This window comes from Gracilinanus agilis, chromosome X (genome assembly GCF_016433145.1).
Source record: "Gracilinanus agilis isolate LMUSP501 chromosome X, AgileGrace, whole genome shotgun sequence".
Taxonomy (NCBI): Eukaryota; Metazoa; Chordata; class Mammalia; order Didelphimorphia; family Didelphidae; genus Gracilinanus; species Gracilinanus agilis.
The window spans coordinates 13,375,917-13,396,611 of record NC_058136.1 but is presented as its reverse complement, the minus strand read 5'-3'; the positions used below and the strand labels follow the sequence as shown (position 1 = coordinate 13,396,611).

The following is a 20,695-nucleotide window of genomic DNA, read 5'->3' as shown; positions in this document are numbered from 1 at the left end:
GGGAGCCTTTGGCCTCCCCTCTCAGAATCACATTTTTTAAATGCACACAATTCAGTCTACAGGAAACCCACTTCCGTAGAAAAGTAGCTAAGAAAATATTTAAATGACAAGCAAGAGTCTATTATGATGATGATTGCTTTCAATCAGCTAAGAGTCAACGAAGTGCAACTGCAACTCGGCAGAAAAATTGGCCACCCAAACGAATTACAAAGGAGGAGACACCAGTAAGGAGCACAGCCGATGGTTCAAATGCTGGAAGGTAGCTGGTGCTCTCCCAGAGGCCCCCAAGCAAACCTTTTTCCAGAAACAGGCCAAAGGGAAGCTCATCTCCCATCAGAATGATTTCTTATAATTAATCGAGGAAATGGGAGTGTTCCAATGGCTTTTTTAGCTCCAAACTGAGAGCCCTTGGAAGCCCTGAGTTGAGGGGCCTCTGACTGGAACCAATCTCCCTCCATCCCCTCCCTGCACTTCCCAGGCATCTCTACATGGCACTGTCCTACTCTTCTGCTGGGCCCCGCCTTAGACTTCCAGCCCTCTTTTATGGGAAATGTAAGCTCCTTGAGGGCAGGGCAAGGGCTTGCTTTTGTTTCCCAGCTCTTAGCCCAGTGCCTGATGGGCAATAAATGCCTAACAATTTAAGTCTGTCTAGAGTCTATCTCTTTATCAATTCAGCCTCTAGGACCTTGAATGAGAGGACTGGATGGGACTGGAGGGGTGTATTAGAACCCAGAACGTCAGAGCTGAGAGATGTCTTAGAATTCAGTTGACTTCACATGTAAAACCCTGTGGAATTGCGTGTTGGCTATGGGAGGGGGTGGGAGAAGGAGAGGGAAAGAACATGAATCATGGAACCATGGAAAAATATTCTAAATCAATTAATTAAATAAAAAATAAAATACAACTATAACTACAACAACAACTACAACAAAAATTCAATTGACTTCAACCAGCATTTGCTACCTCTTCATTTAGAGCCAGGCACCAGGGGAGTTGCCTGAGGAATACAAACACAAAACTAAAACAGACCCTGCCCGCCAGGACCTTATGATCTATTTGGGGGCGGGGGAGGGTATATACCTAGAAATAAAGAGCAGGTAATTTGAACAAGGAGGGTCCACTGACAACAGGTAATCCAAGAAGGCTTCACAGACTATCTAGGAAGCTGACTGAAAGAGCCAAAGAAATAGAAGTAGAAGTAGTTGGGGTTAGATGTTGTCATTGTTCAGTCGTGCCCATTTTGGGTTTTCTTGGCAAAGACACTGGAGTGGTTGGCCATTTCCTTCTTTGACTCATTGGACAGATGAGGAAACTGAGGCAAACAGGGTGAAGTGACTTTCCCAGGGTCATACAGCTAGGAAGTGTCTGAGGCCAGATTGGAATCTAGGACCTCCTGTCTCTAGGCTTGGCTCTCAATCCACTGAGCTACCCAGCTGCCCCCTCTGTTTTTTTTAAGGAAGAGGAGGATATGACTACATTTGGGGAGCAGGAGACAGCCAGTACAAAGGGTGAGATGGAAGGATAACAAGGAAGGAGGGGAAATTATAGATGGGGCAAACTCCTGAAGGAGGTGCTGCTTTAGGATATAAAGTCCCAGAATTTTAGAGCCAGAAGGGCTCTTAAAACAGAATGTTAGGGTTGGAAAAGACCTTAGAGAGTATATAAAATGACCCACTCATTTTAAAATGGGGAAACTGAGATACAGAGAGAGGCAGTGACTTGCCCTGGGTAATTCTTCTTTTGGACTAGACCCAGGATTTCATTGATGTGGGGAACTCCCAATGGGGAAACTCCTACCAATGCATATTGACAAGTCATGTAATGAATCAATGGCAAAGCTAGGACTAGAACCCAGGATCCCAGTGCCTAGGCCAGAGCCCTTTCTCCTATCGTAGGGATTCTTAATCTCGTCCATGGATAGATTTCAGGGGTCCCCGGGACTTGGATGGGGCAAAGATTAGAGCTCAATTTCAACATAATTTGTCACTTTTGTGCATTTAAAACATTATTCTTTGCTATTCCCCAAGTGAGAAATGGTCAGAAGATACGGGCAGTTTGGGGATGAAGAAATGAAAGCCACGCATAGACATTTGAAGACATGCTTAAACCATTAGTGATTAGAGAAATGCAAATCAAAGTGACGGGAAGACATCATCTCCCGTCTCTCAGATTGGCTAAGATGAGAAAAAGACAAAATGCGAGATGTTGGAGGGGATGTGGAGAAATGGGGACATCCGACACTTGGGAGAACTGCGAACTGCAGCCATTTTGGAGAACAAGCTGGAATTATTCCCCGAGAGTTATAAAACTGTGCGTCCCCTTAGACCCGACAATACTGCTCTTGGGTCTGTTTCCCAGGGAGATCAGGGAAAAAGGGAAAGAACCCATGTGTTCCAAACGAATTCGAGCAATCCTCTTTGTGGTGGCAAAGAACTTGGACTTGAGGGGATGCCCATCAGCTGAGGAATGGCTGGACGAGTTGTGGCATTTGCTTGTGATGGAATGCTGCAGTGAGCGCTCTAAGACAGTGCTGGGCAAACTTTTGAAAGAGGGGCCAGAGGGAAGGAAATGCTCATCTGTCAGTCTGTTTCTAAGGCAACTCTTTCCAAGTTTCATTGTATTGGATCCTACTCGTTGTATTCGTCAGATTAGGAATGTCACGGGGCCAGATAGAACATTTCAGGGGGCCGTAGTTTGCCCATCACTGCTCTAAGACATGGCAGGCAGGTTGTTTTTTTAAAATATGGTAAGATCTCCATGAAATGATGAAGAGCGAAATGAGCAGGACCAAGAAAACATTATCTACAGCTATGGAACTGGTGTTTCGAGAATAACTTGTGAAGGTCCACTTCCCGGGAAAGAACTGATCAATAGAAACCAGCAAGCTATAGTTCGTATGTACATCTTTGGGGTCAAGCAAAGCAATGCCTTCTCTGGCGCAGGGAGGCAAGGGAGGGAGATAACTGGGAATTTGAATGGAGCCAACAAGCAAATCGATGAAAAAAGAGAATTTAAAATGTTAAGAAAGTAGACGCCCAGGCCAACCCTCAGCCCCTCAACCATTCTGAACGGGGGTCCACAGGCTTCAGCAGACTGCTAGAAGGGTCCATGGCACATGAACCAGTAAGACCCTGTGAGCTGGACCCAATTGCATCTTGGTATATCTGTTTTCTACAGGATACTCCCCGAGGGCAGAGATCTGAAAAGAAGGGATGGCTTACCAGTATTGCCCTCCAGAATCCACCAGGTACATCTCATCTCGGGACAGCTTACGGTGGATCTCCTTGGTTGGACTGAAAAAGAAAAGGGGACCTGGTGAAGGAGAGGTTTGAGCCTATTCTCCTGCCCCTTCTTCATGTAGCCCCAGGATGGCACTGTCTAGCTAGGGCTGGGCCTACGCATAGACAGACTACATGGCCACCTGTAGGATAGGAAGATCGTAGAAACATCTCCCTTGGATGGAGGTAAGACGGCAGAGTGGAGGCAGCCCCCCAGCTGAACTCTTCCACCATTCCTCCAAACAATTTGAAAATACCACTTCAAATTCAATTTCGAAGTGGCAGAGCCAACGAGAGGTTGAAGCGAAACATGTTTCAGGCCTAAGAAAACTTAAGAGCTTGGCAGGAGAAGTCCGTGACACTGGGGTGGAGACCCGTCCAGGGCTGACACACGTGGCGGCGGACAACTGGTCAGAAAAAGACTACGGGGGACCCTTTGCTGGCACTGGGCACAGCTGGTACTGATTGGCAAGCCTATTGCCCATGGGCAGTTCTGGGTCACAGCGCCAGGATGGAGAGGAGCACTGGCGCTTATGGCTGCGGGGGACCGAGAGGCCTTCCTGGGCAGAGTGGGGACCAAGAGAGCAGTGGCCATATTTCTCCCAGGATGGCCCCACTTCGGAAGCACCACCAACTTGCAGACCTCCTTCTCCTTCCCCTCCTCTCCTCCCAGTCGCACCTAGTTTCATGCATTTAGGGTGAAGGCATTGTCCCTCACAGTCCACATGTGCTAGCTGAAGAGAGGAGGGAAGCGGGAAGGAGGATGTTTTCTGTGACTGGCCTAGTCGTAATTAGTGAAGCGTGTTTGCCACCCAATAGAGTGGACCACTAAAAGGACAAGACAGGCCACATCTCCTAGTTTCGATGAGTGCAAGCGAAGGGAAGCAAGAGGGACCCAGAGGATGAGACTGAAGGAAGAGCCTTGGAAATGCTCTCATCCTCCAGATGTGGAAGTGATTTTCGCCAAAGGTCTACAGAGAGAGCAAAGAACAGGGACGGCGGGTGTGGAAGGCCCACGTCACCAGGGCTGACCTGATTGGAGGCAAGGACTGGGAGGCATCTGGAACCCCCTCCAGAATGGGGACATGCATAGAAGAAGCTTTGCTGGTGGCAAGGGAATGACTTGCTTGCCACCAACCCAGGCTGCACTTGAGAGGCTGAGGGGGAAGACTCCACCCAGTGCATCCCTACGGCCCAGCTCAAGTCCTGTCAAGTTGGAATACCTGGACTTGGCGACAGGCACTGGGTATCTGGAAACCCCATTATCCCGGACTCGCCTGGCTAAGGGCAGGGACTCAGCACCAGATGGTTGAAGAGGAGTGAATTTTTCTGCCCTAATAATTCATTCAGTAGGACTGTCCCCTAAGGCAGGCACGGCGAGGATGTGTCTCTGCAGATGGAGAATCCCTCTCTCCGCCCCCTGCCCAACTAGGTCATGGGCACAGTAGAGTCCAGATGGGAAGCGATGACTAGGAGTCGGTCCCACTTCAGCCACTTAGCACGGGGTCAAAGGATTTAGAGCTGGCAGAGACCATAGACCAGAAATTCAGAACCGGGAGGGCCTTTAGGACAGAATCAAAGCTAGGAGTGACTTAGAACAAACAATATCAGAACGGAAAGGATTCCTAGAACACAGAATACCAGCCCTGAAAGGAATTTTAGAGCTCGGAGAGAACTTGTTCTAAGCTTGGAGCTTAGAACAGAGATGAGAAAACAGAGAATGCTGGAGCTGGGAAGGACCTTAAAGATCATCTAGTCCAACCTCTCGTTTTACAGAAACCAAGCCCCTGAGAGGAGGGGCTTGTCCAAGGTCACAGAACCAGGGTTCCCCCACCATTAATGGTCTCTGCTTCCAAATGACTAGCTATGTGACCTTGGGCAAGGCACTGAGCCCCTCCGAGTCAAAGTTTCCCCATCTGTGAAATGGAAGAATTAGGCTAGATGAGATGTGAGGTCCCTTCCAGCTTTAACATTCTTGGTTGCTGGGATTCCCTGGGTGTGTTTATGTGATGTTGTGAACCATCTGGTCAGCCTGGCCAAAGAATTCAGCCAAGCCTCCAGATGTTTGGTCTAGAAAGGTGCCAAACATCTGCTTTGCCTGACCTCTTGTTTGTTCAGCTCAGGCTGGACCAACGGGAATCTTTCCTGGCCTCTCTCCATACCAGCTTTCCCACAGGTTATCCAACAGAAAGAGGCAACAGGAAAGACAAAATTCAGCCGTCGCTTCTGAGCCATCTCCTGGTCCCTCGGCGCCAGGCCTCTTCTCCAACTCCAGCCCCGTGGCTTCTCCCCAGCATCTGCCCAGCCCACATAGCTTGGGGCCCCTGAACTTTTTTAAGCCCTCACCTTCCTTCTTAGAATCAATACTGAGTATTGGTTCCAAGGCAGAAGAGTGGGAAGGGCTAGGCAATGGGGGTTAAGTGACTTGCCCAGGGTCACACAGCTAGGAAGTGCCACATTTTTGAGGCCTCTCAATCCACTGAGCCACCCAGCTGCCCCTTGGGCCTCTGAATTCTAATGGTCAACTCAGACTCAAGACTGGAGTCCTCTAAAGTCACTGTATACTCATACCTGTAGTGGGCCAAGGCAGCATTCAGGCCACTGGCTGAGATGGTTTCAAAACTAGGCCCAGCTGAGAATTCTTCTTCTCTGCATGGAATAAGAGGAGGGTCTGAGGCTTGATTGGGAGAGGTGGGGGGTAGAGGGACTAGGGCTGGGTAGTCTGAGGGGCCAGAGCGAGGACCCAAATGAGTTGGTATCTCAGGCAGGACTGGATCTTCCCACACACTTGTCCTGGATTGGAAATTAGAAACCCCAGCCTTCAAACAACTCCCTGCATGACCTTTGGCAAATCGTTTATCCATTCTGGAGACTCAGTTTCCCTACCTAGAAAAATGAATAATCGATGCATGAGCATTTAGTAAATGCTTGCTCTGTGGTTGGGCTTTTTCTAGGCACTGAGTATACCAGAGACAAAAAGGAAACAATCCCTGCCCACGGGAGGCTTTTTTTCTCTACAGGAAGGGGGTTCATTCCATGACTTTGAGGACCCTTCCAGCTTAGATGGCCTCTGGTTCATCGATCCGATCCTTGCTCTCTAGAGGCCCTCTCTGTTCCATTCCCTCTTCACCCTCCTGAAACATGGCTATCCCCACTGCCAACATCCACCTGGATAATCTAACCAGCCTCCTAAGAGGACCCCCTGCTTCTCCCTGCGCATTCCAACCCTTCCTCCATCTGGCTGCCACTGTGGCTCCCTATTGTCTATTGATTTCATTTGGAATTCATTTGCTTGGCATTCAAGGACTTCCCATCTTCTGATACATCCAAACCTTCCCAGTTTTATCTCCTGGATTTCTCCCTGCTCTCTCCTTCATCCACTCCTTTCCCCTCCCAATATATCCTGGCTTGCTCATTTTTAATGCTTCCCACACCAATTCCAACCTGGGTGCCTGGTTAATGCCAGCCACCTGCTTTGGGATTCCTCTAACACTTGGTTTGTTCTTCACTAATGCCTTAACTGCAGTGACGGGCATAATGGCCAGTTGCATTGATGTCTCATCCTTTCCTAGGCTAGGAGCTCCAGGAGGGCAGGGGCCAGATTGGGTCTAAATCTTGTAGTGTTTCTTCCCCCACCCCCAAACCTCTCCACTCATCACCTGCCCAGCCCTAGGCTCTACACAGAGCTGGAACTTTTGAATGGATACTTATGGAATAGAACCAAAATCGACTGGCCTCTGACGTCTCCCACTAAATCTGTGTTGGTGAACCTATGGCATGCGTGCCAGAGCATGCCAGAGGGGGCTGCTCCCCTCCCTCTGTCCATGTACACCTGAGGACATTTCTCACACCATTCTCCCCTCTGCCCAGCAGCCCAATGGGAACACTTCTTCCCTCCTCTGTCTGGGGTTAAGGGTTGCCATTTAGGCACGTGGTCTCTAGAAGGTTCACCATCACTGCACTAAATGTTTCAGCCTAGTCAGGGCAGGGGAGTTGGAGAAAGAGGGACAGTTTGTATTGAACTACTTAAAGAATTCCAATCTCACTCATTTGTGATTAAACAGGTCACAGGCTCCTAGATATAGATCTGGAAGGGACCTCAGAGGCCCTCAATTCCATGTTCCTCATTTTATAGATGAAGAAACTGAGGCTCAGGGAGGAGAAGGGACTAGCTTATGGTCTCATCAGTAGCAAGTGGCAAGGCCAGAATTTAAATTCAGGTTCTTTGACTTGAAGTTTATCACTCTTTCCAGATCAGTTCCAGAATCTTTAGTTCTAGTCCCACCTCCTTCTTTTTACAGAAGGGGAAACTGAGTCCTAGAAAGGGGAAGGGACTCACCCAAGTTCAAAAAGTATTATCTAAGCTAGGCCTCAAAGCCAAGCCCTCTGGCTTCAGATCCAGTCCTTTTGTCTTTCCTCCTTCCCACTTCTCCGCCAGCTCCACTTGTTCTCTAGCTTTGGGGGGCGGGGGACAAGGCAGATGCCTATTAGCTCCAGAGGGCTCACCCTCTATAGCTCTAGTGTGTCCCAAGGGTGGTGCTAAACAGGGCAAGACAATTCTGAGCTCCTCTGGTCCTGGTCCTAATACCCACTCCACCCCTATTCCCAAAGCAGCCGCCAGGTGGCACTGTGGAATTGGGAACCCCAGGGCCAGGGAAGGGGCCAGGGCCTGCCCAGGGTCAACTGGACGGAGATGGCCTGGGGAAGAGCCACTTACCCCCGGAGCTTGTCCACTTGTTCCAACCCAGAGAATTCATCCACCGTGCCCTGCGGCACGTTCTTCTCCAGCCACACCAGGTACCTGATCACAGCCACAGCATCCCGCACCTGGACACAGAGGAGGCTAAGTGGCTGTAGGGCTGGGCCCAGCCCTCCTGAGAGAAGGGCTTGGGAAACCTTGGGAATGGCCTGAAAACTCGACCTTCAAACCCCGTCAGTGACGTAACTGAAAGCCAAAAGCTTTCCTGCCACCTTCAGTGGGCAGAAGTCAGTGGAGAAGCCCAGATGGGATACCCAGGCTCGTGTTTTGGCTGGGGGCAGGGTCCCGAGGCTGAGAGCTTTCCTGTTTCTGTTCTTTGTGAACAGCACAGTTGGACTGCTATCTTCTGTCTTTCGCATGACCTCAGTTTTTCCCTATATGTCTCCCACCTCCTGGAGAGCCATCCCTTATAACAAAGACTCTTTTTGGGTGGTTAATCTTTTTTTAAAACTCTTTTCCCTTCCTTCTTAGAATCAACACTACCTATTGATTCCAAGGCAGAAGAGCAGTAAGGGCTAGGTGATGGGGGTCAAGTGACTTACCAGGGTTACACAGCTAGGCCAGATTTGAACCCAGGACCTCTCGTTTCTAGGTCTGGCTCTTGATCCCCTGAGCTACCCAGCTGCCCCTTCTTTGCCCTGCTCTTGTGGATTTCATTGAGATGTCAGGCCCCACTGCCCTCAGAGAAGACCACATACTCCCCTTTGTGGCTGATGACTTACGTGGGCATCCCTGAGCAGATCTTGCTCCTTTTTGTTCTTTACTGCTTTAGCCATCATTACTGGGGAGTAGGAGGTTTCCACGAGTTTCTCCTGTCCAGGGAAGACAGAGCCATCAAGACAGGAGACGATGATCTCGAGTGCCACTTCCAGACCAGTGACACCTTGCCCAACCAAAGGTGGTAGAAATCTAGATACTCTCCTCACCCCACCCCAGACCTTCTCTTCAGCTCAGTGCCCAACCAGGCCCCCCTCTTCTGGAAACCAGATCAAAAACACTATCTCCAGGAAGCATGCCCTGATTAACCCAGACAACTGGCTTCACTTCTTTCCCCCCAACTTTGGAATGCAGCCTGCTTGTTACCCATCTGCCTCTGTACCCTTTTGCAAGCCTTTTCATGGATGTGTGTGTGTGTGTGTGTGTGTGTGTGTTTCCTTCTAGCTCTGTGAATTGATTCCCTCCTGATAGGGATTTTTCGCCTCCTCTTTTTGCCCCCATCTCTACAGGGAATTAATAGAATGGAGGCAGTTTGGTGGCCCAGTTGGGAACCAGCAAGATCTGAGTTTGAATTCTGTCTCCGACACTTCCTTGCTGTGTGACTTAACCTCTGTCTTCCTCAATTCTTCGTCTAGAAAATAAGATCTGTAGAATGACCTTATGAAGGGGCTCGGCCAGAGGCAGGAAATGACCCCAATGGGAATTCTGGCCCCATTGATTGAGTGACTTTCCACCTCAAGATCAGTCAAGGTGGGATGACTTCAGCACCGGGGACAGAGGCGAGGTAAGTCAGAGAACTGGAAGCCTGGCACTTCTCGTGGAATCCCCTTGGCATCCTCACCTCGGGAATGACCCCGTAGAGCCCATAGGTGGTATATTCAGTTCCAATCCAGATCCGGACGTCTCCCTTGGCATACTCCTGGATGCTTTCTTGGATTCGGTCGTAGTCTTCGATTTGCACACACAATAGGTCCGTGCAGTTGGAGCTCAGATACTGTAGAGTGTCACTGCTTAGCCGGCTGGCATTCACAAATAGCCTGCCGATGGGGGAGAAATGCCACGGAGGCCCCAGCTGGGATGCTGAGAGAGCAGGCCGTGAAGAGTGGCTTTCCCTAAGCTGTGGGGTCGGCCCAAGTGGCAGCTTCTGGTAAGGGAAGGTCTAGCCCTGCCTGCCCCACGAGTGGTGTGGGAGTCCTACCCAGATACTCATCCCTTGAAAACAGGGTCCTCCGGTGGCTGGCACCAGGCTTCTGAGCAGGAAGAAAAGTCTGCCAGCCAACGGGACCTTTGGTTCTCCTGGCCATCCCCCAGGCCCCCTGAATCACAAAGTCTCCATTAGAATTGGCCTGAGAGGACATTTAGTTCAACCTGGATCTGAACGAGAATGAACACAACATATTTGACTGCCCAGGATAGGGGGGCCACCCTAGTGCCTCTGGTGGCAGCCCAACCCCCTTTAGAGGGAGGAGCTTCATCAACCCAAATCCCACCCCTCCACCAACCGCTCCCTATCGGGCATGGAAGTGGGGTCAGAGAATGATTGCAAAAAAGGGAACAAGGATTTGGAATCATCGACCTAGAGCTGCTAGGGACTTTAGAGGCCATGGGGTCCTCTTAGTTTTCCTTATGTTGGAGAAGAGGAAACTGAGGGCCAAAGTGGACCTAAGGTCATATAGGGAGTAAATGATAGAGCCAAGACCAAGCCTTTAACTCCAGGGTGAGTGCTCTTTTCTACCCTGTCAGAGAAGGGGCCTGTATCATACAAGGGAATGTCCACTGACTCTGGAGTCAGACTTAGATTAAATCATGCCTTAGATGCTTAAATGTGTGACCTCGGGCAGGTCACTTAACTTCTCTGGTTCTCAGTTTCCTTTTCCATCCAATGAAGAGGTTGGACTGGTTGGCCCCCTGAGGTCCCTTCTATCTTTAGATCTGTGAGCCCATGGTCCTCTGATTCTATTGAGTAGAGGCAGCATGTACAGCGGAACTCTGGAGATGAGTTCAAAGACCCGAGTTTGAATACTGCCTTGGACACAATACCTGAGTGCCCTTTGGCAAGTCATTTCCCCTCTCTAGCCTCAGTTTCCTTATATATAAATAAGGACATTGGACCAGATGGCCTCTAAGGGCCCTTCCAGTTTTATATTTGAGGAATTGCTTAGGAAGACTAGAGGAGCTCTTGAGGGCTTGGCCTTGGTGGATGAGAGAAATTGAACATCATGTGCTAGAGTTGATGGAGAAACATGGAGACAGGTAGGACGATGAGACAACAGAGCCAGTTCAGGGTTAGACAAGGAAGATCTAGTCCCAGTGTGAACGGTCAAAGCCAGTGCAGGGTCAGCAGCCACCATGTTGACAGGCCAGGATGGATGAATCAAGTTGGCGAGTCAAAGCCACGGGTGCGGTGGGTCATCAGATGTCATTTCAAGCAAACAGGAAGGAGGAGCCCACCATTCACAGAGGCCAAGGGGACGGAGGAGAGGGAAGGGGAAGCAGTTCAGGGCAGACCTTGCCAAGGAGCAGGGGAGACACGGTACCTGATCGAAGAGTTGCTCAGTAGAGTGTAGGAATAGAAGAAGGGGTTGTATGGGATATCATTGCTTCGAAGGTTGAAGAGCCCTGGTGGGGAAAACCCAGAGTAGCCCTGTTACAGGGGAAAGGCGCTGGAAAGAGTCATTTCTCACCTCCACTGTTGACTTTGGTCCCCTCCCCAAAGATTTCCTTCTGAGTCCTCCATTCCCCCTTCCCCAGACGCCTGTATTATTTCTCTTGCTCCAGCATAAGGTAAGTCATTATTACTAACATTTTACTAGCCAGCATTTGATAGCACTTTAAGGCCTCTATATTGTTGCATTTTAACTTAAAAAAGAAAGCCTTGGGGACAGCTGTGGGGCTCAGTGGATTGGGAGCCAGGCCCAGAAATGGAGGTCCCGGGTTCAAATCTGGCCTCAGACACTTCCCAGCTGTGTGACCCTGGGCAAGTCCCTTCACCCCCATTGCCTAGCCCTTACCACTCTTCCGCCTTCGAACAGTATTGACTCTAAGATGGAAGGCGAGGGTTAAAAAAAGCAAGCTTCCACTGTGTGACACAGAGCAAGTTAGAGTAGATATTGTGGAAGAGCTTGGATGAGCTACTATGGGGGATGCAATAGAGGACAAAAACTTTTAGAGTGGGCCTAGGTGGGGTGCCTGGATTTTGTAGACTATAGACAAGCTAGATTGGGTGTTAGAGGGGACCAGACTGGGTCCCTAGACCAGGTGCTATGGAATGGGATCAGGGGATGTAGAGGAGCTAGATAGGGTGAGGGAGGGCTGGCCTTCTTATGAAGATCTCTGGATCGGGTGGTGGAGAGGGGGCCTCGACTGGCTGCCACAGAGGTGCTGGGCTGGATGTTAGAGAATGGGAGCAGACTAGAAAGTCATAGAATGGAGACTCTCTCTGTGTCTTGGTTTTGTCCTCTGCAAGTTAAGGTTGGTGGACTGAAAGACCTCTGAGGCTCCTTCTGGTTCTAAATCTAGGATCCTTTCGGGGCCTCAGGCTTCTCTGGAAAAGGAGAGGTTAGAGTTAGATCACTAAGTGGCCTCTGAGGTCCCTTTCAGGTTCATAACTATGATCCTATGCCGGACCTCAGGCAAGTCATTTAACCTTCTTGGGACTTGGTTTCCCCATGTGTTAAATGAAGGGGTTGGGCTCTGAGGTCTTGCCTAGCTCAAGACCTCTCAGATCTAGGAGTCTCTGTGGGCTTCAGTTTCATTCTCTGGGCCAGACTCGACATCTCTTCTCAGTCTCGAAATCGATGATGACTAGACTGTATTGACCAGGACTGGATGTCATGACTGGGGTGAGGGGCTCAACTGTGTGTTTGAGTAGATTCCCTCGACTGGGAATTAGAGGAGGGCCTAGACTATCAGAAGCGATATTGGGGCACCAGAGAGGGAATGAGGAAGGCATTCCAAAGGAAGCCAGCAAGGCTTTCATTTTCCAAACGGCCAGAATCTGATCCTCACAAGCCATTGAGGAGACTCTGGTCTCCAATCATCCCGTGACTAAGACAGGAAGGGTGTTCGGCTATAGATTTGGGGGGTGGTCATAGCCACGGCCCAGGAAGTCCTTCTGGCTTCCTTCCTTTCTAGTTTTTTTAGCTCCTCCGTGCTGGGGGACTTCCTGATAGAATGGCTTCCTGATGTCACGGTCTCTTTCCCCTTCCTGTTCATTCCATCCATGATGACATAGCTTGAGGTCCCTGGCATTTGGAGTGAAGCGCCTGGGTCTTTGTGAGTGGTATATCATAGGGAGAAGTCTGAGCGGCCTAAGGGTCAAATGGGTTTTAGAGAGGGGAGTAGGGCAGAGTCATAACTAAGGCAGGGCAACTGGGCCTTTGGCTAGCGCATGGGATTTAGATGGCATAACCTCACTTTTTGTGAGGTCTTTTGGTATGCTGGGGCAGGAGGATTGCTCTCCTTCTAGGAGCCACCCCTTAGGCCCCCCCCTCCCACCACAAAAGTAGCTGCCCCTGCCTGTACTATAATCTCTTGACTGTGTGTTTGCATCGGTCTGGGATATGGTGTCTCGTACCTCTTCCCCAGCTAAGGAAGCTTTTTGAACCATTTGCTTTGGGTGCAACGTTCCACCTCCCACCCGGCTCCAGAGTTAGCCATTATGCTTACAAGCTGTCTCGTCCAGTGCAGACAGAAGGACCGCTGTGGGGGCTTTGGCATGGTTTTTCATCTGGTTTCGGATTCCAATGACTTTATCTTGCCACGTGCTCCCTGGAATCAGATAGGATCAAAGGATGCATAAGGAACTGCTCACCTGATCAGGCTGCCAGTACGGAAGGTAGATTCTCTTTGGAAGACTGATGGACAAGAATAGGATGAGGAGGCATGGAGGAATGGTAATCTGTGCCACTGGAAGGAGTATTCCCATTGATGAAACCATTTAATCCATTGAAATATTGAAGTATAAGCAGAGAGCTGGTGAAGTTATTCCTCTGCTCAAAGATCTTCAGTAGCTCACTATTATTTACTCCTTTGCCTGGCCTTCAAGGTCTTCTAGAACCTGGCATCAGCCTCCCTTTCCAGATTTTTGTTTTTTCTACACAGTCTTCTCGGGCTACCCTCTGCCTTCAAAATATGTCTTCCGATTTCCTGAATCCCTGACTTTGGTTATGCTATTCCCTGTTCCTGGAATTCCCTCTCTTCTCTTCTTCCCCAGGTGAATTGCTACCCATGAAATGCCATGGTCTCTTCAAAGCCTTCCTGGGCCTCCCCCTCTCCCCTCTCCTCCCCTTCTACATGCCACTCCCATGTCTCAGAGAAACCTGGCACCTCCCCAAGCACCAAGCACAGGACTTTTTGTTAACTAGGCAAACTGAATATTTATTGGATCAATGAATGACTCAATAACAGCTCTCTAAAGTTCTATATTCATCAAGTTGTCTGCGGAAGTTTTGTGTTGCCAGTTCAACAGCTTGGAGGCCACATTTATATGTGCATATATGTGGTGGTGGACAAGTCATAAAATCTCAAGCATAAAAGTTCCTAGCCTCGGGGAATTAGAGAGAAACAGGGATCCTGATATGTGTGCGTGAACCTACACAGATACAATCTAATTCTTATTTGGAGTATGGACTGGTGATTTTAAACCAAGCTGGGAGGAACAGCTAGGTGATTTAGTGACTAGAGAGCCAGGTCTGGAAACAGGAGGTCTTGGGTTCAACTGCACCCTCAGCTACTTCCTAGCTGTGCGACCCTGGGCAAGTCACTTAACCCTTATTGCCTAGCCCTTGCTGCTCTTCTGCCTTGGAGCTGACACTTAGTATAGATTCTAAGAAGGAAGATAAGGGTTTAAAAAAACAGTGTAAGGAACTCCTGGTATGGAAACTCCCTCCACTGATGCAGATAAGAATTTTCTCGGGGTGGGGGTGGGGGCAAGAGGTTAAAGGACTTGCCCAGGGTCACATAGCCAGGATAAGTCAGAGGCAGAAGTCAAATCCAGGTCTTCCAGACCCATCTATACCTTTTACAGTGCTGTGATATAGCTATTTATACACACATATTTCTGGTTTATGTTGGTGGAAGGAATTTTCACCTTGGGAATTCTCCACCCTAATGAAATAAATCACAGTCCTATTCATGGATTCCTGTGTGTGTCTGTCTATATTGGGTCTGCACCTGTGATCTCAGCATACAGGGAGCTCCCTGGTGAGAAAACTCTACTAATGCAAATTAGTACCTTGTAGATGATAGTGAGTTGCCCTTGGATAGAGGAAGGAGGACCTGGGTTCAGATATGGCCTCTGACTCATCCAGGCTATGTGAATGACCTGGGGCAAGTTGCTTACCCTCTCAATGTCCCAGATAAATCTTGAAGAGATTACACCTATATGATATAGATTCTATATTAAAACTATTCAAAGGAATATCTAATCAGTTGAGACCCAAACTTAAAGAGAAAACAGAAGCATTTAGAGAAAATACATTTAACAAAATGAATGGCACATTGTAAGCTGTTAATAGAAACTCCATCTAGCTGTTAATAGAAACATCCAATAGAAAGGGCAGCTAGGTAACACAGTGGATAGAGCATCAGGCCTGGAGTTGGGAGGACCTGTGTTCAAATCTAGCCTCAGACACTTCCTAGTTGTGTGACCCTGCAAATCACTTAACATCAATTGCCTAGCCCTTGCCACTCTTCTGTCTTAGAACCAATGCTTCTAAGACAAAAAGTGAGAGCTTAAAATAAATAAGTACTTCTCTCTCTCTCTCTGTCTTTCTCTCCTTTCCTCTCACTGTCTCTCCCTATTCTAGCTAGTCATCTTCCCTATGTGTAATTTCCCTTCCTTTTAACCCTGAAAATGATTTCCTTCCCCTTAAGTTCATTTCTGAGTTAACTCCATCATGAAACCCCCGACCTGGCCTCCCTACCCTGATCTCCCTAAAGGTATCACTGTTTGCATTCTCAGCACCTTTACAGTGGGCATGCAAGCCTCAGTTCCCTTTGGCATTGGTTCCCCTCTAGGAGAGAGCTGCTTCTAGTTTCAGATTCTACAGAGATTAGGCTTAATTTCTATTTTATCAGCTCCTGCCTGGCAGATTTTCTGTAGAAAACTATTTTAAGATTCAGGGAGAGGGGGCAGCTAGGTAGCTCAGTGGAGTGAGAGTCAGGCCTAGAGACAGGAGGTCCTAGGTTCAAACCCGGCCTCAGCCACTTCCCAGCTGTGTGACCCTGGGCAAGTCACTTGACCCCCATTGCCCACCCTTACCAATCTTCCTCCTATGAGACAATAAACCGGAGTACAAGGGTTTAAAAAAAAAGATTCAGGGAGAATTTTTCAAATTGCAGAATCCAATTTATAACAGATCAAAAAAAAAAATGGAAAGTGTGAACCTCTTACATTACACCTGGTATTTTGAAATCTGTCCCCTAGCATCTTCTTTGACTTTCACCCACTTATGAGACTTGTGATATTCCTCACATCCAAGTAGGCCTAGGATTACCCAAGGAGGCTGCTGGGATGGAACTCCTGTGGTGAGTCAGTTGTAGCCCCAGTGCATGATGGGACAGAGTAATTTATAACTGGAAAGCTGGCCCTTCTCCTGCTTGGTGTCAACACTTAGGGGAGTTAAAGGGCATAACATGTAAAAATGACTCCCATGGGACTGTTTCCCAGCCATGAGATGACCCCAAAGCCAGGGCCCTAGATAGAGGCCTGACCCTGGTCACCCTAGGTCCAGGCTGAGACTCTTACCTTCACCAGTCAGTTATCCAGGAAAGAGTGGGGGAGTTTAGATGGTTCAGTGCAAACCTGTCCCCATGGTTAGGAAAATAACTCAAAGTAAGACTCATGATGGGCAAACAATGGCATTGCTCTTTATATCTTTGTGTATGATGTGAGACAACTATGCCATGAGTTTTCTCTCTTAACCTTTTCCAGCAGAGAGACAGAAAGAGAAATTCCATTTAAAATAACCACAGACAATATAAAATACTTGGGAGTCTTCCTGCCGAGACAAACCCAGGAACTATATGAACACAATTACAAAACACTTTTCACACAAATAAAGTCAGATCTCAATAATTGGAGAAGTATTCATTGCTCATGGACAGGACAGGCCAATAGAATAAAAATGACAGTTCTACTCAAATTTTTTTTCAATGTCATACCAATCAAACCATAAATATATTTTACAGTGCTAGGAAAAATAATAACGAAACTCACCTGGAAGAACAAAAGGTCAAGAATATCGAGGGAATCAATGAAAAAAATGTGAAGGAAGGTAGCTTAGCTATACTGTGATCCCAAACTGTATTACAAAGCAGTAATCATCAAAACAATCGTATTGGCTAAGAAATAGAGGGGTGGATCAGTGGAAAGGATGAGTGCACAATACACAGTAGTAAATGACATTTTAGTGTCTGTAGTGTTTGAATAAACTGAAAGATCCAAGCTTTGGGGACAAGAACTGATTTGACAAAAAACTGCTTGGAAAACTGGAAAGCAGTTTGGTGGAAGCTAGACCTAGACTAACATCTCATACTATTTACCAAGTTAGGATCAAAATGGGTACAGGATTTAGACATAAAGAATGATACCATAGGTGGCAGCTAGGTAGCTCAGTAGATCAAGTGTGAAGCTTGGAGGTGGGCAGATCTAGTTTCAAATGTGGCCTCAGACACTTCTTAGCTGGGTGACCCTGGGTAAGTCATTTAACCCCCACTGTCTAGCCCTTACTACTCTTCTGCCTTGGAACCAATATACTATATTGATTCTAAGAAGGGAAGTAGGGTTTTAAAAAAGTAATACCTTAAGCAAATTAGGGGAGCACAGAATAGTTTACCTGTCAGATATAGGGATAAGGGAAGAATTTTATGATGAAACAATAGAGAGCAGTATAGAATGCAAAATGAATAATTTTGATTATATTATATTAAAAATGTTTTGCACAAACAAAGCCAATGCAGCCAAGATTAGAAGGTAAGGAGAAAAATGGGGAAAATATTTTACAGCTAATTTCTCTGATAAAGGCCTTATTTCTCAAATCTATAGAGAATAGAGTCAAATTTATAAGAATACAAATCATTCCTCTAATGATAAATGCATCAAGGAAATGAGCAGGCAGTTTTGAGGTGAAGAAATCAAATCAGGAGAAAATATGCTCTAAATTACTTTTCATTATGGAATTGCAAATTAAAATAACACTGAAGTACCATCTCACATCTATCAGACTGGCTAATATGACAGAAAAGGAAAATGATAAATGTTGAAGGGGATGTGGGAAAATTGGGACACTAATATTGTAAACTGATCTAACCATTCTTGAGAACAATTTGCAACTATGCCCAAAAGGCTCTAAAACTGTGCATACCCTTTGATCTAGTACTACTAAGTCTGCACCCCAAAGAGATTTTTTTTAAAGGAAAAGACTGATAGGTACAAAAAGATTTATAGCTGCTCTTTTATGGTGTCAATGAATTAGAAATTGAGGGGATGCCCATAATTTGGGGACTGGCTGAACAAGTCATAATATATGATTGTGTTGGAATACTATTATGCTATAAGAAATGATGAGTCAGATGATTTCAGAAAAAAACTGGAAAGACTTCCCTGAACTGCTGTAAAGTTAAGTGAGCAGAACCAGGAGAACATTGTTCCTGGGTTCAAATGACTGTCTTTTTTGACTTATGCTGCATGAAGTCAGGGAGGTTAGAGAGGCAGAAGAGCAATATCATGGGAGAACAACTGACTGCACAGAAATGGAGCATTGATGGGAGAGAGGCTGGCATGGACCCATAAAGCCACACTAAGGGAAGAGAGATAGATGGACAGACAAACAGCAAAGAGCTTGAGCCTCATGGACCTAGGACTAGAAAGAATACTATAACCAGGGAAGCTAGAGCTACTATAGGAACTAGTCCCAACCTTTCCCTACACTGGAGCCCCCTGTCCAGGGAAGTTTTGTGAGTCATAGGGACTGGGTGATCAAAGGGGATCTCCATTAGAAGTAGAGAAATGACTCTCTTGACTGTCTCTGGACTAAGGTACTAGTAAATTTCATGTTCTTTATTATACAACTAAGAGGTTTTATGTTTGGTTTTTGCTAGCTTAAGTGCTTATCAGGGAGCTGATTACCACCCTTTGCGGAAAATGCTACCCACACCTTCTAGATAAAGGTAAAATGAGTCAGATCATATCACTTCCAAGGTTCACCTTAGTGGAGTTAAATAAGTCGCAGAAAAATGAGACATCTTCAAGATGACCTAGGCCAGTGATGGCAAACCTTTTAGAGGAGAGCGAGTGGTCAAACTGCAACCTTCACACTGCATGTGAGCCCCTTGCCTTACCCCAGGCAGGGGAGGAAGGAAGTGCTCCCATTGTGCTGCTGGGTAGAGGGGCGGGGCATGTGAGAAATGTCCTTAGGTGCACATGGAGAGCGGGAGGGAAGCAGCCACCTCTGGCACACCGGCTGTAGGTTCTCCAACACAGACTTAGGCCCTTTGTGCTGGGAGAGAGGGAGCCTCTGACACAAGGGTTAAGTTTAAATTCAATATGATTTTAAGCGCTTTTTCTGTGTGAGCTTCCACTCTTTCTGCTATATTTCCTCAAGGATTCTTACTATGATTTAATGCCTTTTTACAGGAAAACTCCCAGTTAAACCAAGCAAATGTAGCCTATATTATATAAGAGAGTAAGGCTGGAGTGATACCTGTGAATTTCTCCTGGAGGTAGTAAATTGGCTGACTGGGAATGGAAGGCCTCTCTGTCCCCCAAATCCGGTCCACAAGGTTGTCTGTGATGGCCACCAGGCTTCTGTTGGAACTTTGAAGGTAAAGTTCGAAACTCTTCCATGTGTCTGAGGAGAGAGAGAAGAAAGTTACGCCCTTCCTTCCACTCCTTCCCTTGCCCAGGCTCCCTTATACCTAGGGTTAGTCTCAGGGAAAAGGATGAAGCTACTGAAAAATAATAGAGCTATGATTTTTATTGCTAGCTTCATAAGTTAGGAAACATGTTGACATCCATTATCCAGTGGGGGATTTCCAGCACCCCCCAAACTCAGGCCATTGGGCATTATTCTAGTAGATCTACTTTACAGAGGAGGAAACTTAGGCCTATAGAGGGAACAGGACTGATCCAATAGGATAGGGCTAATGAGAACACTAGGACTCAGACCCTAGGAGAATGACATTTTACTTTCCCCCCTCTTCATCCCCAAGCCATCTATCTTGAAAATCCCCATGAGAAACAAGAGACTGATGGCAGAGACAGAGACTACCCATGGTGGATGGCAGAAGAGGGACAAGAAGATGGGCATAGTATTGCCCTTTGATCCAGCCTGCTGGATTTGTAGCCCAAAGAGATCATAAGAAAAAAGACTTGTACAAAAATATGTATAGCCACACACTTTGTGGTGGCAAAAAACTGGAAAATGAGGGAATGTCCTTCGATTGGGGAATGGCTGAACAAATTGTGGTATATGCTGGTGATGGAATATTATTGAGCTCAAAGGAATAATAAACTGGAGGAATTCCATGTGAATTGGAAAGACCTCCAGGAATTGATGAAGAGCAAAAGGAGCAGATCCAGGAGAACATTGTACACAGAGATGGATACACAGTGGCACAATTGAATACACTAGACTTCTCTACTGGCAACAATGCAATGACCCAGGGCAATTCAGAGGAAAGGAGAAAGAATGCTGTCCACATCCAGAGAAAGAACTGTGAAACGGAAATGCATTAGAAAATCAATCATGTAGTGCAATGGGGATATGATTGGTGTTTTGATGCTAAAGGATCGCTCTACTGCAGATATGAAAAACATGGGAATAGGTTTGAACAATGATACATGTATAACCCAATGGAACTGTTTGTCGGATTTGGGAGGGGGGAGGAAAGAGCCGGGGTGGGGGGTGGGGGTGGGAATCATGAATCATGTAACCAT

The 20,695-nt window shown here is 47.3% G+C and overlaps 1 protein-coding gene across 1 annotated transcript in view; it reads right to left on the bottom strand.

Moving 5' to 3' along the window:
• The window catches only part of XPNPEP2 (X-prolyl aminopeptidase 2), a 36,477-nt gene extending 16,937 nt beyond the window's left edge, over positions 1–19,540 (bottom strand). The window contains exons 1-8 of the mRNA XM_044682990.1: positions 19,461–19,540; positions 13,423–13,524; positions 11,292–11,373; positions 9,596–9,791; positions 8,760–8,849; positions 7,996–8,105; positions 5,850–5,927; positions 3,222–3,293 (exon numbers count right to left, since the gene is read on the bottom strand). Coding sequence (XP_044538925.1) covers positions 3,222–3,293; positions 5,850–5,927; positions 7,996–8,105; positions 8,760–8,849; positions 9,596–9,791; positions 11,292–11,373; positions 13,423–13,483 — 689 coding nt within the window. The 5' untranslated portion in view covers positions 13,484–13,524; positions 19,461–19,540. The remainder of the gene's footprint in view (positions 1–3,221; positions 3,294–5,849; positions 5,928–7,995; positions 8,106–8,759; positions 8,850–9,595; positions 9,792–11,291; positions 11,374–13,422; positions 13,525–19,460) is intronic.
• Between the last annotated feature and the right edge of the window lie 1,155 nt (positions 19,541–20,695).